Source organism: Mesoplodon mirus (genome assembly GCF_964341445.2).
Source record: "Mesoplodon mirus genome assembly, contig: HAP1_SCAFFOLD_859, whole genome shotgun sequence".
NCBI lineage: Eukaryota > Metazoa > Chordata > Mammalia > Artiodactyla > Ziphiidae > Mesoplodon > Mesoplodon mirus.
In genome coordinates this window covers 47,690-75,482 of record NW_028295181.1, presented here as the reverse complement: position 1 = coordinate 75,482, position 27,793 = coordinate 47,690, and the positions used below count along the sequence as shown (strand labels likewise).

Here is a 27,793-nt window from a genome sequence, read left to right as displayed (position 1 = left end):
TTCTCCTTTTTCATTTCTAATTTTATTGATTTGAGTCCTCTTTCTCTTTTTCTTGATGAGTCTGGCTAATGGTTTATCAATTTTGTTTATCTTCTCAAAGAACCAGCTTTTAGCTTTATTGATCTTTGCCATTGTTTTCTTTATTTCTATTTCATTTATTTCTGCTCTGATCTTTATGATTTCTTTTTTTCCGCTAACTTTGGGTTTTGTTTGTTCTTCTTTCTCTAGCTCTTTAGGTGTAAGCTTAGATTGTTTATTTGAGATTTTTCTTGTTTCTTGAGGTAGGCTTGTATTGCTATAAACTTCCCTCTTAGAACTGCTTTTACTGCATCCCATAGGGTTTAGATCCTCATGTTTTCATTGTCATTTGTCTCTAGGTATTTTTTGATGTCCTCTTTGATTTCTTCAGTGATCTCTTGGTTATTTAGTAATGTATTATTTAGCCTCCATGTGTTTGTGTTTTTTACATCTTTCCCCCTGTAATTGATTTTTTTATTTAATAAATTTATTTATTTTATTTATTTAATTCTGGCTGCATTGGGTGTTCGTTGCTGGGCACGGGCTCTCTAGTTGAAGAGAGCTGGGGCTACTCTTCATTGTGGTGCGTGGGCTTCTCCTTGTGGTGGCTTCTCTTGTTGCAGAGCACAGGCTCTAGGCGTGAGCTTCAGTAGTTGTGGCTTGCAGGATCTAGAGTGCAGGCTCAGTAGTTGTGGCGCACGGGATTAGTTGCTCCGCGGCATGTGGGATCTTCCCGGACCAGGGCTTGAACCCATGTCCCCTGCATTGGCAGGCGGATTCTTAACCACTGTGCCACCAGGGAAACCCCCCTCTAATTGATTTCTAATCTCATAGCATTGTGGTCGGAAAACATGCTTGATATGATTTCAATTTTCTTAAATTTACTGAGGCTTCATTTGTGACCCAAGATGTGACCTATCCTGGAGAATGTTCCGTGTGCACCTGAGAAGAAAGTGTAATCCGCTGTTTTTGGATGGAATGTCCTATAAATATCAATTAAATTTATCTGATCTGTTGTGTCAATTAAAGCTTGTGTTTCCTTATTAACTTTCTGTCTGGATGATCTGTCCATTGGTGTAAGTAAGGTGTTAATAGTCCCCCACCATTATTGTGTTACTGTTGATGTCCTCTTTTTTTTAAATTTTTAAAATTAATTTATTAATTTATCTTGGGGTGTGTTGGGTCTTCGTTGCTGTGCGCAGGCAATGAAGTTGTGGTGAGCGGGGGCTGCTCTTCGTTGCAGTGTGTGGGCTTCTCACTGCGGTGGCTTCTCTTGTTGCGGAGCACGGGCTCTAGGTGCGAGGGCTCAGTAGTTGTGGCACGTGGGCTCGGTAGTTGTGGTTCACGGGCTCTAGAGCGCAGGCTCAGTAGTTGCGGCGCACGGGCTTAGTTGCTCCGCGGCATGTGGGATCTTCCGGACCAGGGCTCCAACCCGTGTCCCCTGCATTGGCAGGCGGATTCTTAACCAGTGCGCCACCAGGGAAGTCCCTCCATTTCCTCTTTTATAGCTGTTAGCAGTTGTCTTATGCAATGAGGTGCTCCTATGCTGGGTGCATATATATTTATAATTGTTATATCTTCTTCTTGGATTGATCCCTTGATCATTATGTAGTGTCCCTCCTTGTCTCTTATAACATTCTTTATTTTAAAGTCTATTTTATCTGATATGAGTATTGCTCTTCCACCTTTCTTTTGATTTCCATTTGCATGGAATATCTTTTTCCATCTGCTCACTTTCAGTCTGTATGTGTCCCTAGGTCTGAAGTGGGTCTCTTGTAGACAGCATATATATGGGTCTTGTTTTTGTATCCATTCAGCAAGCCTGTGTTTTTTGGCTGGTTTAAGGTAATTTTTGATATGCATGTTCCTGTTACCATTTTCTTAATTGTTATGTTTTTTTTTTTTTTTTTTTTTTGCTACGTGGGCCTCTCACTGCTGTGGCCTCTCCCGTTGCGGAGCACAGGCTCCGGACGCGCAGGCTCAGCGGCCATGGCTCACGGGCCGCTCCGCGGCATGTGGTATCTTCCCGGATCGGGGCACGAACCCGTGTCCCCTGCATCGGCAGGCGGACTCTCAACCACTGCACCACCAGGGAAGCCCCATGGGTTTGTTTTTGTAGGTCCTTTTCTTCTCTTGCGTTTCCCACTTAGAGAAGTTCCTTTAGCATTTGTTGTAGAGCTGGTTTGGTGGTGCTGAATTCTCTTAACTTTTGCTTGTCTGTAAAACTTTTGATTTCTCCATCAAATCTGAATGAGATCCTTGCTGGGTAAAGTAATCTTGGTTGTATGTTCTTCCCTTTCATCACTTTAAATATATCATGCCACTCCCTTCTGGCTTGTAGAGTTTCTGCTGAGGCATCAGCTGTTAACCTTATGGGAGTTCCCTTGTATGTTATTTGTCGTTTTTTCCTTGTTGCTTTCAATAATTTTTCTTTGCCTTTAATTTTTGTCAGTTTGATTACTATGTGTCTTGGCGTGTTTCTCCTTGGGTTTATCCTGCCTGGGACTCTGCACTTCCTGGACTTGGGTGGCTATTTCCTTTCCCATATCAGGGAATTTTTCGACTATAATCTCTTCAAATGTTTTCTTGGGTCCCTTCTCTCTCTCTTCTCCTTCTGGGACCCCTATAATGCAAATGTTGGTGCGTTTAATGTTGTCCCAGAGGTCTCTTAGGCTGTCTTCATTTCTTTTCATTCTTTTTTCTTTATTCTGTTCCACAGCAGTGAATTCCACCATTCTGTTTTCCAGGTCATTTATCCATTCTTCTTCCTCAGTTATTCTGATATTGATTCCTTCTAGTGTATTTTTCATTTCAGTTATTGTATTGTTCATCTCTGTTTGTTTGTTTTTTAATTCTTCTAGGTGTTTGTTCTTTAATTCTTCTAGGTCTTTGTTAAACATTTCTTTGCATCTTCTTGATCTTTGCCTCCATTCTTTTTCCAAGGTCCTGGATCATCTTCACTATCATTATTCTGAATTCTTTTTTTGGAAGGTGGCCTATCTCCACTTCATTTAATTGTTTTTCTGGGGCTTTATTAATTCCTTCATCTGGTAGAAAGTCCTCTGCCTTTCATTTTGTCCATCCTTCTGTGAATGTCTCCTCTTGCTGAATTCTTTGTGCATAAATTTTTATGCCCATTTCCGATTTTTGAAAATAATCCATAGAGGAAAGGAGAATTAAAATACATATTTTTTTTAAAAGGAATGGAAAACAGCAATGAGACACCACTGCACACCATTAGAATGACCAACATTCAGAACATGACAACACCAAATGCTGGCGAGGATGTGGAGCAAGAGGAACCTTTTTCCATTGCTGGTGGGAATACAAAATGGAACTGCCACTTTGGAAGACAGTTGGGCAATTTCTTAGTAAACTAATAAACATGCTTTTATCATACAATGCAGCAATCACATCCCTTGGTATTTACCCAAAGGAGTTGCAAACTTATATCCACACAGAAACCTGCACGCGGATATTTGTAGCAGGTTTGTTATTCATAATTGCCAAAAGTTGGAAGTAACCAAGATGTCCTTTAGTAGGCGAATGGATAAGCAAATTGTGGTACAGCCAGACGATAGAGGCTAAAAAACAATGAGCTGTCAAGTCATGAGAGGACAAGAAGGAACTTTAAGTGCACTTTTTTTTTAAGGATTTATTTATTATTTATTTGTTTGTTTTATTTATTTTTGGCTGCGTTGGGTCTTAGTTGTGGCATGTGGGATCCTTCATTGTGGTGCATGGGCTTCCCTCTAGTTGTGGTGTGCAGGTTTTTTTCTCTTCTCTAGTTGTGGCGTGTGGGCTCTAGAGCGTGTGGGCTCTGTAGTTTGTAACCCGCAGGCTCTAGTTGAGGTGTGTGAGCTCAGGAGTTGTGTGTGGCGCATGGGCTTAGTTGCCCTGCAGCACGTGGGATCTTGGTTCCCTGACCACTGATCGAGCCCGCTTTCCCTGCATTGTAAGGTGGATTCTTTAGCACTGGAACACCAGGGAAGTCCCAAGTCCATATTTTTATGAAAGTTAAAGAAGCCAGTGTGAAAAGACTGCATCTACTGTATGATTCCAACTCAGTGGTATTCTGGAAAAGAAAATACTATGGAGACAGTAAACAGATCCGTGGTTGCGAGGGGCTGAGGGCAGGAGTGTCAGATGAATAGGCAGAGCACGGAGGATTGTTGCGGCAGTGGACGTGCTCCGGATGGTCCTCCACCTGTGTCCAGGCTCGTAGAATGTGCAGCACCAGGAGTGAACCCTGACGTGTGAACTGTGGACTTCGGGTGATGTGTGAATGTGGGGTCACCAGTTGTAGCAAATGCTCTACTACTCGGGCAGGGGATGTTGATGATGGGAGGGGCTGTGCCTGTGTGGGGACAGCTGTTGTACGCTAAATCTAGGTACCTTCCTCTCAACTAGGCTGTGAACCTAAAACTGCTCTTAAAAAAGAAACCCGTACTAAAGGGGGCGGGGATAGAGTGCACAATGAAGGAACTGTTGCAAAAGGGTAAACTCAAGCCTAAAGTAAGTTTCGGGAAACTTGAGAGAAGTTGAGTGGTGACGTGCTGGATAACGGGACAGAGACCTCAGTCTTGTATCCCTGTGTTTTCTAAATGTCTTAAGGGATTGCTTGGTCCCTGTAGGATGATGTCATTACGGTGTGATGATATAAATCACCTCTAAACCCCGGTTTCTCAAACAAAGGTTTAAGAGTTGGAATGTGATAACATTAAATATAAAACAAACACATCAAGTGTATGTTTGGAATCCTGGTTTGAAACAAAATAATCTCTTCATATATATTCTAAAGAGCTTCTGAGCTTGATTTTATCTTAGTTCTTCAAAGTCCTTATACAGCCAAGCAGGCCATGGATTACAGAACCATTTAGACTAGTGGGAGATGAGAACCACATATATAACATGTGAATTTCTGACCATCCACTTAATAAAATGTCTGTGATTCAGCTCAGTTCATATCTCCACAATCACACATACTTTCGGGTCTCAATAGAAAGTGTACATAATACATAAAGGAGGTTAATTTAGATGGGGGACAGGTTTTATTCCCATCTGCATGTTTTCATTGAACATACTCTAAACGCTCAATTGAGGACTTGTTGTGGAATGGGCAGTGATATTCCATACTGGTTGAGTTGATGTTTCTAGATCAAATCAGTGTGTAGGTTTAATTAGAAGAAGCAGAATATTTAATATTACAGGTTGTGCTCCCAGTGGTAGATTCGTTCTTGTTGAGAGTATCAAGAAATCTACTCTAGTATTTTTTTAACAGTACATACTACTTAAATGTCAGAAGTAGATTGTGTTAGATGGTTGCTCTGTATTTTCTTTTGTCCTTCTCCCCATTCTCTGGATTCTTTCTGCAAATGTCAGGAGGAAGGAGCCAATCATGTTAGTGACACTGCATGGTTGTAATGGTGCTCGCAGAGCCAAGAGTTGTAGAAGGTTATAGTTTTGGTGTATCTTATTACAAGTATGGATGATACAGTAGACCTTCAGTGGTTACATTTTGGAGCCTGCTTTTAAAAATGTTTCCTGTGGCATTTGTAGGACCTCTTATAAAGGAGTGGTATTTACTTGAAATTCATATTAGATTCAGTGGTAATATTTTGTTGTCACTGTGTTTTGTTGTATTGGCATTAAATACTCTTTTTCGGTGAGCTTAGAATCAAACTAAAAAGAAAAATCAAAGCAAGAAGAGATTCTTGTATGATCAGAACCAAAGTTATTGCTGTGGGCTCTCTATTAACCTTTTTCTTGTGAGTTAGACTTTGTAGGAATATATTGAAGAAAAGGAAAGCTTTAATAAGGGGTAATAGTCACATGGTCTGTTTTCTCAATTCAAATGATATCTTTTTTTTTTTTTTTTTTTTTTTTGCAGTACGCGGGCCTCTCACTGTTCTGGACTCTCCCGTTGCGGAGCACAGGCTCTGGTCGCACAGGCTCAGCGGCCATGACTCACGGGCTTAGCCGCTCCGCGGCATGTGGGATCTTCCCGGACTGGGGCACGAACCCGTGTCCCCTGCATCGGCAGGTGGACTCCCAACCACTGCGCCACCAGGGAAGCCCCGAATGATATCTTTTTGATAATAGAAGGTTGCTAATTATGTTTAAACCTATGGGATTGTAAAATTTAGAAAACTTACTGGATTCCATATTTTATTACTGTAAACATTTTTTAAATGAGATTTTCTGATTATGGAAAGCTATTTGGGGAACATACAGGGGGCCTTTCTAGCAGTTTGGGCCTTCACTTAATTTACAGTTGCAAGCAGGGATAATTGTTGTTGGCTCATGGGGACTGCCTTGAGCCTGCTGTGGCCTGTTGTCACCTGATGAGGTGATATCAGCAATTAAATGAATTGAAGCAACACCATTCACCTCCTGAAAAAAAGTGAAGCTGTTACAACTGTATGTGTGTGTATATGGTTGGTAACTGCAGACTTGTCTTTGTGTTTATTTAGATTTTAAACATTGCACACCTGTTATGTATTTCCATAAATCATTGTAAATTATACCCTGCAAAAATCCAGTGAAATTCTCTTAAGATTAAAAAAGGGGGAAGGGGGCTTCCCTGGTGGCGCAGTGGTTGAGAGTCCGCCTGCCGATGCAGGGGACCTGGGTTCGTGCCCCAGTCCGGGAAGATCCCACATGCCGCGGAGCGGCTGGGCCCATGAGCCATGGCCGCTGAGCCTGCGCGTCCGGAGCCTGTGGTCCCCGACAGGAGAGGCCACAGCAGTGAGAGGCCCGCATACCGCACACAAAAAAATAAAAAATAAAAAAAATAAATAAAAAGGGGGAAGGGACTTCCCTGGTGGTGCAGTGGTTAAGAATCCTCCTGCCAATGCAGAGGACACAGGTTCAAGCCCTGCTCTGGGAAAATCCCACATGCTGCAGAGCAACTAAGCCCATGCGCCACAACTACTGAGGCTTCGCTGTAGAGCCCGCGAGCCACAACTACTGAGCCCACGAGCCACAGCTACTGAGCCCACGTGCCACAACTACTGAAGCCCATGCGCCCAGAGCCTATGTTCCTCAACAAGAGAAGCCACCGCAGTGAGAAGCCCGCACACCACAATGAAGAGTAGCCCCCTCTCGCCGCAACTAGAGACAGCCCATGCACAGCAACGAAGACCCAATGCAGCCAAAATTAAAAATGAATAAATTAATTTTTTTTAAAAAGGGGTGGCGGAGAATTTATCAGTACGGTTGTGTTTTATTTCCAGTGTCTGCAGAAGCCAAACCTGACCACAGACACAAAGGACAAGGAATACAAACCCCATGATATTCCCCAGAGGCAGTCTGTGCAGCCCTTGGAAACATGTCCTCCAGCCCGACGAGCAAAACGCATGAGAGCGGAGGTGAGAGCCTCGTGGGGCTGATGAGACAGGCCTCAAGCCCCAGTGCTGACATGTGTCTGACCCTGGATGTCTCTCATGCACGTGCTCTTCCTAGGTTGAACTGTACTTAACCTCACGGATGGATGCTGTGTATACTCTAGCTTGTACACTTGGGGGAATTGCACTGTCAGAGGGGCAAGGAATTGAAATCTCTCTAGGTTTATGCTGCCTGGACAGTCAGCTGCTGCATGGTTAACTGTCAGAGCCTAGGGAAGAATAGGTGAATAGGCGTTCATTGTGACCCTCGTGAGGTTGGGCAAGGTTTATTGGGAATGAAGGTTAGTAGGAGTGACGTTGGAGATTTTTGCTGAAAAGTACTGTTTTTGAGAGGTTACGAAGAAGGTAGTGAAAGCTATTTTTCTCAGACTTCCTGAAGAGGAGTATGGAATCTGTGGCAAACATTTATGCTAAGCCAGAAAATATTCAATCAGCAAGGGGGGCTGGTGATATATAACACACGGGTAAAATGAGAGTGAAGCACGAGGGAAGATGAGGAGTGAAGGACTTAAGAAGACAAGTTGCTCTTAGATTTTTCTGCTCTGAGAGGTTTCTCCTGGACAGGGAGAAGAGTATTCTCCCAGCTACCTGTTCCCACACAGAGGTGGACACATGAGTATGAAGAGTCAGTGGTTAATATATTAGGGAAGTTTAGAACTGGGAAGCTTCATGGCATTAGTTAGGGTTCTAAATCAGCAGTTGGGTTATTTAATAATTATTGGTGAGGATGAAAAAAATCAGCCATTTTGGTTTTTGAGGAAATGGATAAATAAGAGAATTACTTTTCACTTAGGTAAGTTGGAGGTATGACAAAATTTAGTGACTCTATTTTTTTGAAGTGAGAATCCCTCAGAATAGGAACATATATGGTTATTTGAAGCCCACAAGCAGGCTGCAAGTTTATTCGTCTTAAAGTCAGTTCTTGTTTGAGCACATCTTGATCTTTAAATGTGTAAGACACGCCCAGTGCTGTGGATGCCTAGATCTGTCTTGATGACGCATCATGGTGATGGTATGGCCCTGGAAGAAATCGTGTTAGCAGTAGACATCTTGATTGTGCATGAATGAACACAGGCACAGTTCCACAACGTCACTTGTGTCCCAGAGCAGACAGGGCTTTGCTTATCAATCAGTATGAGCACTTCGTGGACACCAGGTACTGAGACTGGCTCACGCGCTCTCACTGATGAGGGAGCCGTGACTCAGCGGTGTTAGGGGAGCAGTTTGTAGTGACAGTTCACAACAAGAATTAATAGAAACTTGTTGTGGAAGCTGAGTTTTCCTTGAATGCTGTCATAGTTTGGAAGAGCCAGCAAACTCTTCTAGGCTGATGAAATTACGTTATTTATGTAACTGTTGAGGATTTGGCTAAGTTATGTAAGTTGTGAGTAGATGAGAACTGAGGGGCTTCTAGGAGGAAATACACACTGTTCCCAATTTGGGTAGTAACACTTCCCATAAGTCATCCCTGATCCTTTGACTTTTCCCTCAATTTTTGACCTGTTGAAGTGGAGAATACTCCTAACTTCTGAGTTTCCTCATTGATTCCTTAAGTAACAATAATATTAAGGGTGGGATCTCTGCTCTAAGGGAGAGAGTTTTGAATGTCCTATTAATAGAGAGAATTTATAAGATTATAGGCACTTTGTGATTCCAATTGGATTTTAGAAGATTTCTGTCTTTTTAAAGGTAATATTCATGTATATGACAAATTTTTTTAAGGCCATGAGTATTAAAATAGAACCAGAAGAGACAGCAGAAGCCAGAACTCATAACCTGAGACGTCGAATGGGATGTCCAGCTCCAAAGTGTGAAAATGGTAAGAAAGTTCATCCATGAATAGGAAGGAAGAGTGAATAAGTAAAAACAGTCATTCATCTGGTAGTTAAGAAAATATTGGAACAACTTTACATACTAGTCACTGGGTTGTGCCTTGAGAAATAAAATCTTATTATATTAATATCCTTGTTTTCATAATTAGATGACTGGAAGGAGAGAGAAACAAATGAATATATGCATATTAGAAATGTGATTGAATTTCTCAACTGTAACTAGTTGCTATTGGGTTGGCCAAAAAGTTCATTCGGTTAGTGAATATGTTGTTCAATACAGTTCTTGGTGAAAATGAAAAATGTGTCTTATTTTTACTTAAAACCAAGCAAACTTTTTGGCCAACCCAATACTTTGAAATTTGGTTCAATAGCATTAATTGTAAAGAAGTGATTTGTGAGAAGCATAGGTGCCTTTGACTGGATATCTGATAGGTTTGTTTCAGGCGTGGCAGGCAGGCAGGCTTTCTTAATCTGAGTTTTAATTGACAGATGCTTGCCTGGCCACTGCTTGATGTCAGTCACTGAAAGGTAGGTTTGACACTGTCTTGAGAGAAATTCTATATAGGCAGGCACTTAGTAATGAAGAAGTAGTTATTGAAATGGGCTTTTCTTAGTGACTGGTGAGTTAGTGGAAAAGGCAGCGCAACATAACGGAAAGTAGATGGAGTTGTAAAAATACAGATCTGAATCTGAATCCTGGCTCAGCCACTAACTAGTTGTATGACCTTAGAGATACTTCTTGACTTCTTTTAACGTCAGTTTTCTTGTCTTTGAAACAGATTGGTTGCAAAGGATTATGTGATTGACATAATAACAATTGATGGAAAGCATTGAGCGCAATACTTTCTGCACAATAGCTCATTAATTGATAGCTAGTGTTTTAGAAAATTCTCAGTCTTTGAAACCAGGAAGCTAGAGAGGCTAGTAATCTTAGATCATGAAGGGATCATCTGTAACGTGGAGGGGGTGCTGTTGGTGAACGGTCAGTGTCTTACGGTCAAGATCAAGAGGAATTTGCTTTCACCAACATATGTTATGTCTTAGTCTTAAGAAGAGCATATCTTCGGCTCCCATTTTGAAAGCATACAGACCTGAGCAACATCTGGTATCCTATCTTGTGCTTGTATCTTGGAATTTGAATGGTGTGAGAGTTGCACGTCATCATAAAGTAGGCAGCACAGAGCTCCTGAACGTAGTAACTCTGGGTGCTGCTGCGCTGAAGCAATCCCGGGTGCACCTCAGCAGCAGGAGGGATGAGCACGGGGGGAGGGAGCTGATGGGCGCAGAGCAGAGGGAGTGCTGACCTGGACTGCTTCCTACAGAGAAAGACGGGAAAAGCAGCCTCAAGCAAGAACCTGCTGAGAGGAAGGAGTGTATTACAGAGAGCGAGAAGGAGAAACCTAGGAGTCGAGCGAAAAAAACCACCAGTGCTGTGAGTCGACCTCTTTAAACACTTGTACAGCCCAGTTTATACTTAGTGCCTTACCTGGGACTGCTGGCGCAGTGTCTCACAATGAAAAGACCTTTAGAGGTGGTTTGTAGTATCCGTTTATAAACAGGGAAACACGGATGCATCATGAAATCAGTAGTAACAGCTGGGAGCGTTGACAGCCATTTTTCTGGAGGACGTTCAGTTTAGCACTGAATACTGGTGAGCTCGATCCTATGGAGAATTGTCGATAAGTGACTAGCCCACCTCCAAGCGAGCTGAAGGTAGATCAGAAGTCAAGATGGTGTTTTCCAACTTTACAGCAAGGAAGGATAAGGGAAGGAGTGCGCAGGTAGGAGGGAGGCGAGGGCCTAGCAGGGTCAGAGGCCTGGGGAGCTGTTCTCTCAGGTGGAAACAAAAAGCCAAGCTCTCTTCCTCAGCCCCCTTCTGAGCACCTGGGAGCAGCTTGATGACAGTGCTTTTGATCTTGGAATTGGAAGTCATTCCAATTAAATGTTTTGTTCATAAATATCATCTCCCTCTGCCCCAGCACAGAAACAAAGCAGTCAGAAAACTAGCAGAGTCCAGGTTTCTATTTGCTACAACAAAAAAGTCTGCTCCGGCTGCCATAATGAAGTATCACAGATCAAGTGGCTCAAACAAGCAAAGTTTATTTTCCCACGGTTCTGGAGGCTACAAGTCTGAGATCAAGGTGTTTGCAGACTTGGTTTTTTACTGAGGCCTCTGTCCTTGGCTTGTGGATGGTCATGTCCCTGTGTCCTCATGGTTTTCCTCTGTGTGTGTCTGTGTCCTAGTCTCTTCTTAAAAGGACACCAGTCATACTGGATTAGGGCCCACCCATATGACCTTTTTAACGACCTCTTTAAGACCCTGTCTCCAAATACAGTCACATTCTGAGGTACTGGGGGTTAGGACTTCAACATAGGAATTTTGGGGAAACATGGTACAACCCATAGTAGGTAATGACTGTGTAGGTTTATTACTGTGTTTGGGGAAACTTAACTATGATTAATTAGAATGTAAAGTGGTAATTTAATGTGGTTAGTTAACTTCAATTTTGCCATGTTAAAAGGAAACTAAGTTTTGTAAAAACTGTAAAATCTTTTGCCTTTTAACATGGCAAAATTGAACTTTTCCTTCATTAGTTCTGTTTTTGGTTAGGTGGATAATTTATTGCCTAACATGTTATTCTTCTAGAAAACTATCTTTCTATAAGCTACTAAAAGCTGGATATGTAAGTAACAAACTTTAATTAAAACACACAATTGAGAAATCTTGGAGATTACTCTTCAGAGTTGGGAATGCATGAGATGTTATGAAATATCTCGTAACAGAAGGTAAAGCATTTTTATTTAAAATGTCCCTTATAGAGGATGAAACATTTTCACTTGCAGCATGTTGGAGAGACTAGATTATGCCTCAGATCCATTTCATTCCTAGAGTTTCACAGAATCAAACAGCAGCTCACGACCCTGTGTTCTGTGCCCATTTTCATGCTGCAGGTTGACCTGTATGTCTGCCTCTTGTGTGGCAGTGGCAACGATGAGGACCGGCTTCTCTTGTGTGATGGGTGTGACGACAGTTACCACACCTTCTGCCTGATCCCGCCGCTCCATGATGTTCCCAAGGGAGACTGGAGGTGTCCTAAGTGTTTGGCTCAGGTCAGCAGTAATAGCAGAGGTGGCATCAGAAAATTCCCTGAAGAAGGTTTTTTCTTCACCTTCCGGTTTTAGGTTTGGCAGTTGATAGTAAGGAGTCTCATGACAACAACTGGGGTGGGCCTGAATAGGAAAGAGGTCTTGGACGCGAGCTCGCTGCACGGCTGTGCGGCAAGCTGAGAGTCAGGAGAACAGTTTAATAACTACACTCCTAAAATGTGTATTTAAAAAAAGCATTGCATGCCCTTTGCAAAAATGCTTAGGCACTGAAAAGCTTAAAAAATAGATAATTTCATAGTCCGTACTGTTAATACCTCAATGTATATGCATCCAGACAAATGGAAATGGCACAAATGGAATTACACTACATAAGTAATTTTAGTAAACATATATATATGATTTCTCATATATATACGTATATATGTGAACCATAAGTAAATATACATATAAATAAATATCTTTCCTTTTTCTTTCTTTGTGTTTTGACAGGAGTGCAGTAAGCCACAAGAAGCATTTGGTTTTGAACAGGCAGCCAGGGACTATACCCTCCGTACTTTCGGGGAAATGGCAGATGCATTCAAATCTGATTACTTCAACATGCCAGTCCATGTATGTACATACATAACTGCTTCGATTTAGGATTTTAATAACTTTGGGGAAAGGTATATCTGAAGACGTTTGAGTTGGCCCTGATCTCTGATAGTCAGTCATTGTCTTGCACAATGAAACCTTTAATTTGTTCCGTAGTATTAACATTCCACAGTACTTCAAAATGCATTCTAATTTTTCATTTGATTTCTCTAAAGATAGGCCTTTTGAGACAAATCATATAGCGACAGTAACAGAATACCAATGAAAGGAAATCACCAGCAGTCCTTTCAGCTCAACAAATAAAATTCAAAGAAAACTTTGCAAAATTTATTGAATGACTCCTGTGTGCCACTCCATGTGCTGTGCCCTGGGGGCACATTTACCTCTTGTTATGTTGTCATAAGTTAGCACTGCAAACTTTAGGATTTTATATTTATTTATTTATTTGGCTTCGTCGGGTCTTAGTTGCGGTGCACGGGCTCTTTGGAGCACGGGGCTCTCTCTAGTTGTGGCATGCGGGCTTAGTTGCTCTGCAGAATGTGGGATTTTAGTTCCCCGACCAGGGATCGAACCCCCGTCCCCTGCATTGGAAGGCAGATTCTTAACCACTGGACCGCCAGGGAAGTCCCTAAACGTTAGTTTTTTAAATTCTCCTTTATTCCCTTAGAAGCGTAAGCATGCTTCATTCAGCATTTACTATTCCATCAAATGAGTACACCAAAATGAATGGTTTCCTACCATACTTCTGGATATTTAAGCTGTTTTTTCTCACTATCAACAAAGTGCTATAGCAGACATCTCCTTTTGCGGGGGGCGGGGGCTGTGTTGGGTCTTCATTGCTGCGTGTGAGCTTTCTGTAGTTGCGGCGAACAGGCACTATTCTTTGTTACGGTGCACGGGCTTCGCATTGTGGTGGCTTCTCTTGTTGAGGAGCATGGGCTCTAGGCTTCAGTAGTTGAGGCATGTGGGCCCTAGGGCACACGGGCTATAGTAGTTGTGACGCGAGGGCTCTGGAGTGCAGGCTCAGTAGTTGTGGCGCACGGGCTTAGTTGCTCCACAGCATGTGGGATCTTCCCGGACCAGGGATCCGGGAACCGGTCGGGATCTGGTTGTTGAGCCCATCCGTGTCCCTTGCATTGGCAGACGGATTCTTAACCACTGCGCCACCAGGGAAGTCCTGTATGTCTATTTAATTGGATTATTTTCTTAACATTTATCTATTTTTTCCCCATCTAATAGCTGTATCATTTACGGGACCATAGCAGTGTATGAGTGCACCTGCTTCGCCTCGCATCACTAACATTAACTGTTAAGTTACTTAAAATGTTCCCTTATTTAACAGGCTTATACATTCAAGTAATATTCCCTTTGAATTTTCAGATCTTTTTACCCCTCCTGCATTACATATTATTTCCCCATATGTTTGCTTAACCAGTCCTGGTTAAGTCTTGTATTTGTGGTTGGCTTTTTGCACTTTGAGGGACAGGCCTCTGACCTCATATCAGATTAGTACAGATCCTAAGCACTCAGCCTGGCCAGCCCTTTACACTCGGGCCTGCATCCGCTGAGTTGCTGCACCCTGCCTTTTCCTCGTGGCTGCCCACATTACTCTCTGCAAGGTCTAGTGGAAGGAGCGAGAGGGTGGACTCAGGTGATGTGTTTGAACGCATTTCAGAGGATAAAGCATCGTTCAAATACAGCTAACTACTGTTACTAAACAGAAGTCAACCAGGTTGTATATTAGAGTTCTCAAAACAGAAAAACATCTCCAGTTCTTAAATCTTAGCACAGCTTTCCTTGACTCCTTTTACAGTAGTGGCCAGGTTGTTGATAGAGGAACATGAATTCTTAGTCAGCTCTTGGTTATGAAATTCCTTTTAGAGAGTGATGTTCATGTCTGAGTTGTCGGGGTCCCGTTGAGGAACATTTGGGACGTTATGCACACAGTTTTTCCTCAGGCTGCTATCCTGTGACTCCTGTCACTTAGCCTGTCTAGTCAGACTGGTCACGGGCCGTTTGTGAGTGTCTGAGGAGAGTCACTCTCTTTACTTCCTTGTTTCGTATACAGATGGTTCCCACAGAACTGGTTGAGAAAGAATTTTGGCGACTGGTGAGCACTATTGAAGAGGATGTTACCGTGGAATACGGAGCTGATATTGCCTCGAAGGAGTTCGGCAGTGGCTTCCCGGTCCGAGACGGGAAAGTGAAGCTCTCGCCTGAGGAGGAGGTAGGCGTGGCTGTGAGCATGTGGACCCGCGGGGGCGCCGGGGGGACGGGCGGGGGGCGCCTTTAGAGCGAGCCCACCGTTGATCCAGAGGTCGTCAGGCTGGGCTAGTAGCAGCTGTGCCGCAACACGCATGTCACTTGGAACTTGAGATAGTCATGGAATTGGTCGGTTGGCTTGAAGTAATTTAGGGTACTGTCAGCAAATCCTTAAGTACCAGATGTTTAATGATTTCAAGAATAGTAGAAAGAACCCATAGAAGAATTCTAGTCCCAACTAGATGATACGGGAGAATCACTTACCTCCCTTTGACTTCAGATTCTGTAACTTTGGTTTCTCGTTCTGAAGAAAATCTGAGGGATTGGAACCAGATGCACACACATAATATAGACACACACACACCGGTCCATTTACGTAAAGCAGAGAGCTGGGCAGAAGTAATCTATGGGCATCCAGGAGGTAAGCATAGCGGGCCCCCCGCCATTCTTTTTATTTATTTTGAAGGAGACCTTTCAGCCAGCTTTTTGAAACCAGCAGAGTTCCAAAATGTTAGCATGATAGAGAATTTAAGTATTAAAGTATAAACCTTTATTTATACTTTATTTATAATGTCAAGATATTCTCCTTATTTTTAGGAATATCTTGACAGTGGCTGGAATTTGAACAACATGCCAGTGATGGAGCAGTCTGTCCTCGCTCACATCACCGCTGACATATGCGGCATGAAGCTTCCTTGGTTGTACGTGGGAATGTGCTTTTCTTCCTTCTGTTGGCATATTGAAGACCACTGGAGCTATTCTATTAACTACCTGCACTGGTAAGGGGTTCCAGAGAACCTACAGATGGTATGCACGCCGAGTTGGAAAACTTAGCCGCCTCTTAGTTGTGACACATCTCTTAACTGAGTCTGAAGAATGATGAGGTTTTTTTTCCCGTAGGTTTTTTTTTTTTTTTTATACTACTATTGGACAGGTATCCTAACAATTTAAGACAGAGGTTCTTAAGAATCCGTAGGAAATCCATGAAACCCTGCACTTGCACATGAGTTTTCAAGTATAATAGGCTTCTGGGGAGAAGATAGACAGCTTTTCGCTAATTGTCAAAGAAGTCTTTACTCGCAGAAAGGTTAGAAAGCACCGAGTTGCTTTTACTGTGGAAACCCCTTTCCGTTCTGTGGGCCCAGCGGCCCAGATAGCCCTTTGGGCGAGCAGTGGGGCGTGGGGCGTGTGGGTCCTCCAGGACCTCGGGACTGACCGCTCCTGACGGCCTGCTGAGTTCTAGCATCACTGTGCACGGTAGGTAGAGTGCGCCCCATCCGCACGCGCGCGCGCGCGCGCGTGTGTGTGTGTGTGTGTGTGTGTGTGTGTGTGTGGTTGGCTGGGGCGGATATTTGGGCTCTTTAACTTTTATTTCACATCTGTTTCCTTCCCCTCCATTTCCCTTGCTTTCTGAGTACAAATATATTTGAAGATCTGTAACTCACTTAAATTCCCACACAAGGGATTTGAGGATGTACCACAAGAAAGAGGGAGCTGGCCTTTTACGTGCAGAATGTCAGTCCTGCTTCCCCAGGCAATTGCTCCCAGCTGTGAAATGATGTTTACCATACCTCACAGGGATGTTACAGATTAATTGGTTGACAGTTAAACGTGCTTTGAAGAGGAGCTCTTTAGAAATGCTAATCGCCTTACTTAGAGTTTGGTTTAACTCGCTGTCAGGGCGGAGAGTTGCCATCCCTTGCTAGTTGCTGTAGGAAATTGTGGTGACCACATACCCTGTAGCTAACATAATACTTTATATTCTTAGAAATGCTAGATATCTACATTTTCTGAAGGGTCAAGGGTCAGGTAAAATGGGAGGGAAAAGAGGGACCTCAGATGGGAAGTCTCATGTTTAAACTTTATCCTTGAAGAGGGAAAATGCATTACATGTGTTCCGATCATATTTCTGGTGATATTTCTTCAGTCTGAACATTGCCTTACAAAGCAGGATCTAAAAAATAGGAACTGGTTAACCATCTTGTTTGCATTGGTGTTTGCTGGTTGATTTTGTGTATGAGTTGAAGAAGCTACTGAAATTTCATGTAAATTTTGAGATTGATCTGCTTTTACAATCTATTTTAGGGGTGAGCCAAAGACCTGGTATGGAGTCCCAGGGTACGCCGCCGAGCAGCTGGAGACCGTGATGAAAAGGCTGGCCCCGGAGCTCTTCATCTCTCAGCCCGACCTGCTCCACCAGCTCGTCACCATCATGAACCCCAATACCCTGATGACTCACGAAGTGCCTGTATGTTGTGGGTCAATCCTCCTGCCACCTAGGCTGAACTCCCCACTTCTCTTTTTCCCTGTTGCTCACGTTTTTATGAAGCTGATGTGGTTGTGTAGAAACAGCTGTTTGGTGTCATTTAGTACAATATTGCATTAAGCCAGTGGGACGGGATCCTCAGACACCATAAAAAGCTGATTTGTTGCAGCTGATGACTAGATTGCTGAGCAGCCTTACTTTGCAGTAGTAACTGTGAGGCTGTGTCTTCCTTTCCTTTCTGGTGTTCAGTTCAGAGTACATTCACAGGTTGTACACCATCCCCATTCCTGCTTTCTAAACTATAACTTTTGTTTATAACTTCAGTCCTTCAACTCAGCAAAACAAAAACCGTACAAAATAAGTGTTGCTAGTATAAATTAGTTTACTCTGAAAATGGCTAGGTTCTGTTATTGATATAATTAGATCTAAACTCTTGTGTCAGAATCCTTCATACTCCATCCCTACTTTAGACAATATCTCATTGACTTTACATGGTGACACGCTTGGTGGATCTTGCATTCTCCCCGCTGCCCCTAGGAAGCTTAAGAGAAAACTTATTTCAGCGTCTTGGCTTGGATTGCGGGCTTCCCACTCTAGACTGAAAGTCGCCATTGGTGCGTTGTCCTCTGAGGTGTTTCTACGGAGTGGCACTTACTTTTGCTTAGTGGCTTCCTTTCGGAGGAAACTCTGAAGGCATTTTGGGAGGCCAGATTGAGATGTGTGAAGTTGAAGAATCCATCTTGGTTAGCTCAACCAAATGTAAACGATACATTTACCATGTTAAGAGGAATTCTTGACCTTGTGACCTTCATTTTATGCTTTTGGGTTCACGGGCCAGTAAATGGGGGCAGATGGAAAGGAATTTTCTTTGAGGGATCCTAAAATATTCATGGGCCAAAGCTTAGAAAATAAGGACCAATAGTCATCAAAATACCACCATCTCCTCGTTGTTGGCATTTTCCATCTTGACCCCTCCACCCCCGCCCCATGTTGATCCGTCTTTCTGATCTGTTATGAGTTGCTGGCTTTAAAAGAGACCTCTCGCCCTGTTCTTTAATAGTTGAGCAAACCACGTGGGGCTAGACTCTGGACCTAGAGAGGTAGGTGAATGAACTCGTGCATTCGGGGACTCACAGTGTAAGGGAAAGACAGCGTTTACACAGATCACAGAAGAGTGGTATGGTTTGACAGTGGTGTTGACTCGGGGGCCGAGCCACTAACTCTGAAAGGACTGGAAAGGGCTCCTAATGGCGTTTGAACCGAGGCGTGGGGCTCTGAAGGGGAGTGCGTGTGGCAGAGAGTTGAGGAGGAGGCCGTCCCGATGGAGGGCTGTGCTCCTGCGGTGGTTGCCCTCTGCAGACTTGGCCTGTCAGAGCCCGGAAGGGTGTGTTCCAGCACAGGGCGGGGCCTCAGCCCGAGTTGCACGGCTTTGTGGCCTGGGTGCTGCTTGAGAATTGGCATTTCCAACAAGTTCCCAGTTGGTGTTGCTGCTTTTGGTCTGGGAACTACATTTTGGAGAACTGCTGGTGGAGAGATATGTATTGAAAAGACATCTAATATTATTACTATTATGTAGTAGTTCGTTCAGTCTGAGGATTTTATGCCTAGAGCAATATAGGTGTTTTTTGGGTAGAGGGAAAAGGGGAATTGTTGGTGGGAGGTAATTTTGAGGCCCAAATCAAGAAGATCTCTGTGTGGAATGAGATCCTTGAAATAGAGTGGACTTTCTTCAGTTGGTGGTAGGAGATCCTATTTCAGTATGATAATATTTGGAAAGATGTGTCCTGATCCTGGATGTAGCCAGATTTTTGTGGTGTAAGCTGTTTTCTCTTGAGATACTTATCAACGGGGCAGTCTGGGGAACTACTCCATCTTGTGGCAGAAATGAATATCCTTAGGTAATATTCAGCCATACTTTTTTCCCTACCCTTTCTGGAGAATCATCTGATAGCCTATGTCTAGATTGTCTTTCGTGAGGATGTCACTGAAAATCTCCAATTTCTGTCTCCTTAGGTTTACCGAACTAATCAGTGTGCTGGGGAGTTTGTGATCACATTTCCACGAGCCTACCACAGCGGTTTCAATCAAGGTTTTAATTTCGCTGAGGCCGTTAACTTCTGCACTGTCGATTGGGTGTGTAATTATGACCTAGCAAGCCTTTTCACATTTACCGTTTTTCCTGCAGAAATGGTATAGAATGCTTAGAAGCTGTCATGTGTCTAGTTGCTTAAACCAGTTGCTGCTGAAATGGCAGGTCGGCCAGCTGTGTACCTTCCCAGCAGGAGAGGCCCTGGCCCTGCAGCGTCAGCCAAGACCTGGTGAAGAGTCTGCTGAGTGTAGATTAACCACACCAGCGAAGTAGATTAACCACACCAGTTCCACACAGTTGTTTCAGGAAATGTATAAATTCATATTTCCAATTAGATTCTACATTGTTGTAGACATTACTGCATTATTAATATGTTGGGTTTTTAAACCAGTTTTTAATCAATGTACCTAATTTGCCCGATCCTTGAGATGCAAAGATTTTAAAAGGTCCAAGGCTTGTTAGAATCTAGTTTTAGGATTGATATATGACCCAAGATGTGATATTTGGTAATTGATAATAAAGGTCAGGAGTCTTTGGAAACAGGAAGGGGAGAGATGAATGTCACGTGTCCTCCCTGTCTTTTGGCGCAGCTGCCCTTAGGCCGACAGTGCGTGGAGCATTACCGCCTGCTGCACCGCTACTGTGTATTTTCCCACGACGAGATGATTTGCAAGATGGCCTCCAAGGCGGACGTACTAGACGTTGTAGTGGCATCAACTGTTCAGAAAGACATGGCCATTATGATTGAGGACGAGAAGGCTCTAAGGGAAACTGTTCGTAAATTGGTAAGGTTTCTGGAACCCCAACTGCATGTCATTGGGTGTTACTTAGTAGAGTTCTTAAGCACTTTGATACCATTTTAAGGAAGCTTTTCCTTAGTCTCATTTCCTTTAAGACCATTCTAATAGATGTATATGGGCGTCTCATTGTGCTTTTACTTTTCATTTCTCTAATGGCTAATGAATGATATATTGAACATCTTATCCTGTATTTATTTGCTACCTGCATGTGTATCTCTTTGGTGAAGTGTCTGCTCACATGTCTTGCTCTACCCCTTTTTCATGGGGTTGTCGGGAGACTTCTCGTTATTCTAGACACCAGTCCTTTATCAGATAAGTGTTCTGCAAGTATTTTCTTCCAGCTAGTGGCTTGTCTTTTCATTCTCTTAGCAGTGTCTTTCAAAGAGCAGAAGTTTTTCATTTTGATGAAGTTCAGTTTATCAGTGTTTTCTTTTATGGATCTTTTTTGGTATGTCCTTCTTAAGAAATCTTTGCCTAACCAAAGTCACAAAGGTTTTCTCATGTGTAGTCATCTAGATTTTCTAGTTTTAGGTTTTACATTTAAGTCTTTAATCCTCTTAAGTAAGTTTTGTTTATGGCAAGGTGTGGGTTGAGATCATTGTTTTTGCATATGGCTGTCTAACTGTTCCAGCACCATTTCTTGAAAAGACCCCTTTTTCCATTGAATTACCCTGGCACCTTTGTTGAAAATTAATTCACACATGTGTGGAGCTACTTCTGGATTCTGTTCTAGTCTGTTAATCTATGCATTTGTCCTCTTGCTAATACCATATGGTCTTGATTACTGTAACTTTCTAATAAGTTTTGAAATGAGGTAGTGTGAGTCCTCCAACTTTGTTCCTTTTAAAAATTGTTTTGCCTATTTTAGTTCCTTTGCTTTTCCATATAAAGTTTAGAATCAGCTTACTGACTTCTACCAAAAAGCCTGTTGGCATTTTGATTGGAACTGCATTCAACCTATGGATAGTTTGGGGGAGAATTGACATCTTAACAATACTGAGTCTTCCAATCCATGGACATAGTCTATCCCCTCATTTATTTAGGTGTTCTTGATTTCTTTCAGTATTTTGTAGACTGCAGCACACAGGTTTTACACATATTTTCTTGGGTTTATAATAAGGTATTTCTCATTTGTTGGTACTATTAAGAATGGTACTTAAAAATTTTTTTTGATTTCCAATTGTTTATTGCTAGTATTTAAAAATACAGTTGAGGGCTTCCCTGGTGGCGCAGTGGTTGAGAGTCCGCCTGCCGATGCCGGGGACGTGGGTTCGTGCCCCGGTCCAGGAAGATCCCACATGCCGCGGAGCGGCTGGGCCCGTGAGCCATGGCCGCTGAGCCTACGCGTCCAGAGCCTGTGCTCCGCAACGGGAGAGGCCACAACAGTGAGAGGCCCACGTACCGCAAAAAAAAAAAAAAAAAAAAGAAACTGCCTGGTTGAAGACCTCATTTATCTTGACAGTATCAGTTGGGAAATTCCTTGTTACGATTACAGTCTCTGTTGCACAGATTGTCGAACCTTTTCGAAGAACTTCCCATATAAGAGGCTAATAGACCACTCAGCGTCTTCACATTGACAATTCCTGCACGATAGTCTTTTTCACCTGCCCCATCTTCTTTCCTTTCATTTATATTTGTTCTTTTTGTGGATTCTCCAGCAACATTGCTCTGAAGCCCTGTATAGCATTTCCTCTGTAGTAGAAAGTATACGCATTTCTTTTGCTCTTATCTAGACCCAAAATATGGACAAGGCCAATCTGGAGTAGAATAAACAGCTAATCTCCGTAGTTTTATGGGCCTGCTAATAACTGTTCTCATGCTCAGATCAAAATGGCCAAACATAAAGACCTACCATGTCCAGAAGGGGTTCTCCCTAGATGGGTGAAATAATTAACTTGCCCACATTTGCTAGGTCCACACACATTTTTAAATTTTTATTTATTTATTTTTGGCTGTGTTGAGTCTTTGTTGCTGTGCGCGGGCTTTTCTCTAGTTGCGGCGAGTGGGGGCTACTCTTCGTTGTGGTGCGCGTACTTCTCATTGCGATGGCTTCTCTTGTTGTGGAGCACGGGCTCTAGGCGCGTGGGCTTCAGTAGTTGTGGCTCGCAGGCTCAGTAGTTGTAGCTCCCGGACTTAGTTGCTCCGCGACATGTGGGATCTTCCCGGACCAGGGACGAACCCGTGTCCACCTGCATTGGCAGGCGGATTCTTAACCACTGCGCCAGCAGGGAATTCCTCCCCACATTTTTAATCAACGCACTCTCTACTCTCTATTTTGGTAAGGCTCTTTTTTTTTTTTTTTTTTAAACTCAACTATTACATGTTTGTCTTGGGGGCTGGTGGATTGTATTATCCTTTGGAGATCTCTAAAGTACACACTTTATTCTAGGGAGTAATTGATGCAGAAAGAATGGATTTTGAGCTGTTGCCAGATGATGAGCGTCAGTGTGTAAAATGCAAAACCACATGCTTCATGTCTGCCATCTCCTGTTCTTGTAAACCTGGCCTGCTTGTTTGCCTGCATCATGTAAAGGAATTATGTTCCTGTCCTCCTTATAAATATAAACTGCGGTGAGTAGGAAGAATGATTTTTTTCTATGGAAAACACTAAATCCTTAGTATAAAACATCTGATTTCCTCCAAACCCACATATCTCAGAGCTAAGCCTGCTATTCTGTTTCCAGGTATAGATACACTCTGGATGATCTCTACCCCATGATGAATGCACTGAAGCTTCGAGCAGAATCTTACAACGAATGGGCCTTAAATGTGAATGAAGCTTTGGAGGCAAAGATTAATAAGAAGAAAAGTACGTGGTATATAGAAAGTGTGACTTGGTGATTGGCAAATTGGGACTGGTTGTAACATAGCCAACTTAAAGTTATCAGCAAATGGATTACTTGAAGCAGCCTGACTTAACCCATCTGTCCAGCCAGGTTTGGAGCTTTAGCAGAGGTTTTAAAGCCAAGAGTGAATGAGGCATATGTCCTTACATCAAAGTGAAGTCTTGATATATGAGTTGTGCAGGATCGTGTATTTAACAAACATCATATTGTTACCAAATAACCTTTACACCTCTTTGTCTCAGAAATAAAAGTATTTCACATTTTATATGGACCTTTAGAAAAGGTTTTTGTTTGTTTTGCTTGTTGTTTTTGAACTAGATCTCAGGACAAAGACAGCATATCATCAAATTAAGAGTCTGTGAAATGCTGGTTTATTACTTCTTAGTTCAGTCAAAGTCTCTGTCTCTTGTTACTACATTTGAAAGTCACCGCTTCCCTTCGCATCTTTTCTTTCAAAGTGTTTTTTGTTTTTCGTTTGCTTTCCTTTCTGTCGCTCAGCAGGTGACTCTTCCCTCTCCTATTTAGGGGCGGGTGCAGGTCACTGTCTCTGAGCCCACCAGTTCCCTGCTGGGTGCAGAGTAAAATGCAGGAGGAAAAGGTGGTTCCAGCCACAAGAAGAACTGCGTTTGCTCTGCTTTGACAAGGCAGGGGTTCTTTGTTTCTTAGACATGTCCACAGTGAAGGGCAGTTCTAGGCGCTTTTAAAGCTTCCACTCTCGGCCAAAAAAAAAAAGAGCAAATTTATTAAAGAGGTAAAACATTGCAAATATCCATAGGTAAGAACTGATCAAATCGAACCTCCCCCTCTGTATTTCATACATAATGATCACAGAAAAGGTGATCTCTTCTTTATTCCTAGGCCTTGTCAGCTTTAAGGCTTTGATTGAGGAATCTGAGATGAAGAAATTCCCGGACAACGATCTTTTACGTCACCTCCGCTTAGTGACGCAGGATGCGGAGAAATGTGCCTCTGTCGCCCAGCAGCTGCTTAACGGCAAGAGGCAGACGAGGTGGGCGCTGTGCACGCCCTGGCTTGGGCTCTTCGGCAGCCTGTTGTGGCTGGTTTTACCCATGACATTGGAGTCTGGGGCTGGTGGGGTACCAGCTCTCATGCAGTCTCCTTGGGCCTTTGTCTGTCTAGGTATCGATCTGGTGGAGGGAAATCCCACAATCAGTTGACAGTGAACGAGCTCCGACAGTTCGTGAGCCAGCTGCACGCCCTGCCCTGTGTCCTCAGTCAGACGCCACTGCTGAAGGTACCTGGATGGGGAGGTGGGGCTGCCCGCCTTCCTGTATTTTGTACACGAGCCCAGTTCACATGATCAAGTTGTCTTCCCCTGTGGTTAACTTGTACATTTATTTGCAAATGCTTTTAGTAACCCTTTGAGTGGTACGTGTATATAAAGAGATTGTAACGGGCCTGCAGAGGAGAGAGAAGGTTGGAAATTTTTACCTTTCACAGTGACCACCAGCTACTACAGTTGGTACAAGTCTCTCTTAGAGTCACTTGTGTAACTGTCAGTTGGCTTATGTATTACCTTGTTTACCCGTATTGTTGCTAGAATCAAGTGAAATGGCAGAGGGTCATGTTGAATATGCACCGAAGATTCTGAGTTTTCAAGAAGCCAGTTACTGCAAATATTGTTTTGATGCAACAACCTGTGTTTTTTAAGGATCTCTTGAATCGTGTAGAAGATTTCCAACAGCATAGCCAGAAATTGCTCTCTGAAGAGATGCCCAGTGCCACTGAGCTGCAAGACTTGCTAGACGTCAGCTTTGAATTTGATGTTGAGCTTCCCCAGCTTGCTGAGATGCGTGTTCGGCTGGAGCAGGCCCATTGGCTGGAGGAGGTGCAGCAGGCTTGCCTAGACCCCAGCTCCCTCACCTTAGATGATATGAGACGTCTCATAGACCTGGGGGTGGGTCTGGCCCCGTATTCAGCTGTGGAGAAGGCTATGGCACGGCTTCAAGAACTGCTCACGGTATCAGAGCACTGGGATGACAAAGCCAGGAGTCTCCTCAAGGCCAGGTAAACAAGCACACCCATGCCTCTGCCCGGAGAAGGCTGGCACTGTGTCCATCCGGGAGCGCAGAGCATGGGGAGTAGGACGGGTCGTGGGCACAGTAGCTGAGCTGTGTGTGTGGAAATAGCTGAGATGTTTGGAGCTGCTTTGGAGCTTGGGCAAAAGAATATTAATTTCTTTCCTTGCTTAACCGATTGTGAAACGAATGGTTCAAATGGAAATACCTTTTCTAGAGTTGGTTTAATGAAATTTCCCTGGACCTCGAGGATAACATCTTTGAGAGAAGAAAACATTTACAAATAAGTGGGACTGTTTAAACCCACAGTTAATGAATAAGATTCCAAGAAGTCTTAAAGAGAAACATCTGAGAGTCAGTGTGCACTGTCTTTAAGATGAAGATGGTGCCGTAATTCTCCACATTAATGCTGTAGCTTTGTGACCTTATCTATACTTGAGAGATGGGTTGGACTCAAGCTAACCATCCGAGGGGAGATGATGATTCCCTCCCTAATCTTGCTTTCTGTCTGACAGATCTTTATTATTCCAATTGACAACACAAAGTACAAGAAATACCTAGGTTGCAGACCTTATTTTGTAATCCTAAAATAGTGGTCATTGAGCAGAGAGTATAAAAGTTTTGGGTTCTGTGCTTTTGGTATATTGATATCCTGGAGATTTTTTTTTTTTTTTTTGCGGTATGCGGGCCTCTCACTGTTGTGGCCTCTCCCGTTGCGGAGCACAGGCTCCGGATGCGCAGGCCCAGCGGCCATGGCCCACGGGCCCAGCCGCTCCGCGGCATATGGGATCCCCCCAGACCGGGGCACGAACCCGTATCCCCTGCATCGGCAGGCGGACTCTCAACCACTGCGCCACCAGGGAGGCCCTATCCTGGAGATTTTTAATTTTCTTAGTGAAGCTGTATGAGTCTTGATAGCGTATCTAGTTTAACATAGCGTAAATTATCCCTAAGTTATCTTTTGCAAATGGAAGTTTATGGTTATTCCAATGTCAAATCAGAAATAAGTAGAACCTAAATGCTTCACTGAGTTATTTGTGTGAGAAATAAGTAGAACTTAAATGCTTCACTGAGTTATTTGCGTAAGTCTTATGCAACCATTTGAAAATAGATAATTTGATATCTAGTAGTTATTTGCTCTTTGAAGAAAGTTATTTGCTATTCTGAATTTCCTTTGAAGTGATTTTTCTTTTTTGTGGCAAGCGGGGGCTGTTCTTCGTTGCGTTGTACGGGCTTCTCATTGCAGTGGCTTCTTTTGTTGCAAAGCATGGGCTCTAGGCGCACGGGCTTCCGTAGCTGTGGCGTGTAGGCTCAGTAGTTTTGGCTTGTGGGCTCTAGAGCACAGGCTCAGTAGTTGTGGTGCAGGGGCTTTGTTGCTCCGCAGCATGTGGGATCTTCCCAGACCAGGGCTCGAACCCGTGTCCCCTGCACTGGCAGGTGGATTCTTAACCGCTGTGCCACCAGGGAAGTCCCTGAAGTGATTTTCCTATTTTTTCTGGTAAGTAAACCACGAGAAAAGTGAGCCACAGTGTAAAAGCTGAGTAGCGTCATTTTGCTTTTGTAGGCCTCGGCATTCATTGAACAGCCTTGCTACAGTGGTTAAGGAGATCGAGGAGATCCCCGCATACCTGCCCAATGGTGCGGCTCTGAAAGACTCTGTGCAGAGAGCCAGAGACTGGCTTCAGGACGTAGAGGCCCTGCAGGTGGGTTTACAAAATGTCCCGTGTGTGTAAGTGCGTCTATAAAGAGCAGTAATGTAAACACTTGCAAAGGGGGATATGTTGGACCTCACTACACAGGTTCAGTGTTTGGGTTGGCCAGATTACTGATTTCTCTTCAACCTTGTGTAGATGCACTTACCCACCCTGTCTACTGTCCTGACTAGTTGGCTCAGTATTTAAAGCTTAGATAATTTAACCAACCTCTTCTAGGAGCTTGGGACCCTCCCATAACAGACTTAATTACTTGGTTGGGGTTGAAGAAAAAGAGCTAAAAATGAAGTTGTGGGAGAAACACAGTTTCTAACGTCTGACAAGTACGGCTGTCTCTTGCTGGCTTGCCAACTACTTGGAGTTTACATAATGAAGAGTAGCAGATTCAGTGAGTCTTGATATGTGATTACATGGCCAAACTAGGCCCTTAGTTTCACCAAGTAGTGACTTAAATGTGCTCCATACCTACAAAAGCAGTGAGATGAGCACGTTCTAAAGTAACTGTCCAAAGTAATCAGCACTGAGTATCTGTGCCCCTGTGCTAGATGTTATACTTGCTAAGACTTACCTATAAGTTAACATAGAAAATTAAATTCACTTGTAACATTATTAAGGTATAGACAGAATATATTCTGTGTTTTTCCCAATTTTCAGTTGGATAACTTCATTTGAAAAGTGGTTGGTGGGAGTGTCTTCCTTTTTCTCTCTAACGATCATAAATCAGTGGGTCTTACGGGCCTATTGAGAAAAAAGATCTTTGAATTATTTAATGGGATAGGTTTTTAAATTTTTAATTTATATTGTTCTTGAGGCTTAAGTTCTGT

General features: G+C 43.2%; 1 protein-coding gene across 1 annotated transcript in view; it reads left to right on the top strand.

The window, feature by feature from the left end:
* LOC309797674 (lysine-specific demethylase 5B) overlaps positions 1 to 27,793 on the top strand; it is a 72,032-nt gene that overhangs the window by 30,742 nt on the left and 13,497 nt on the right. Inside the window, exons 5-20 of the mRNA XM_082646123.1 lie at positions 7,254 to 7,388; positions 9,147 to 9,243; positions 10,579 to 10,688; positions 12,209 to 12,367; positions 12,854 to 12,973; positions 15,024 to 15,182; positions 15,815 to 15,996; positions 17,303 to 17,465; positions 19,497 to 19,616; positions 20,163 to 20,357; positions 22,762 to 22,943; positions 23,057 to 23,181; positions 24,077 to 24,227; positions 24,359 to 24,473; positions 24,891 to 25,246; positions 26,822 to 26,960. Coding sequence (XP_082502249.1) covers positions 7,254 to 7,388; positions 9,147 to 9,243; positions 10,579 to 10,688; positions 12,209 to 12,367; positions 12,854 to 12,973; positions 15,024 to 15,182; positions 15,815 to 15,996; positions 17,303 to 17,465; positions 19,497 to 19,616; positions 20,163 to 20,357; positions 22,762 to 22,943; positions 23,057 to 23,181; positions 24,077 to 24,227; positions 24,359 to 24,473; positions 24,891 to 25,246; positions 26,822 to 26,960 — 2,508 coding nt within the window. The remainder of the gene's footprint in view (positions 1 to 7,253; positions 7,389 to 9,146; positions 9,244 to 10,578; positions 10,689 to 12,208; positions 12,368 to 12,853; positions 12,974 to 15,023; positions 15,183 to 15,814; positions 15,997 to 17,302; positions 17,466 to 19,496; positions 19,617 to 20,162; positions 20,358 to 22,761; positions 22,944 to 23,056; positions 23,182 to 24,076; positions 24,228 to 24,358; positions 24,474 to 24,890; positions 25,247 to 26,821; positions 26,961 to 27,793) is intronic.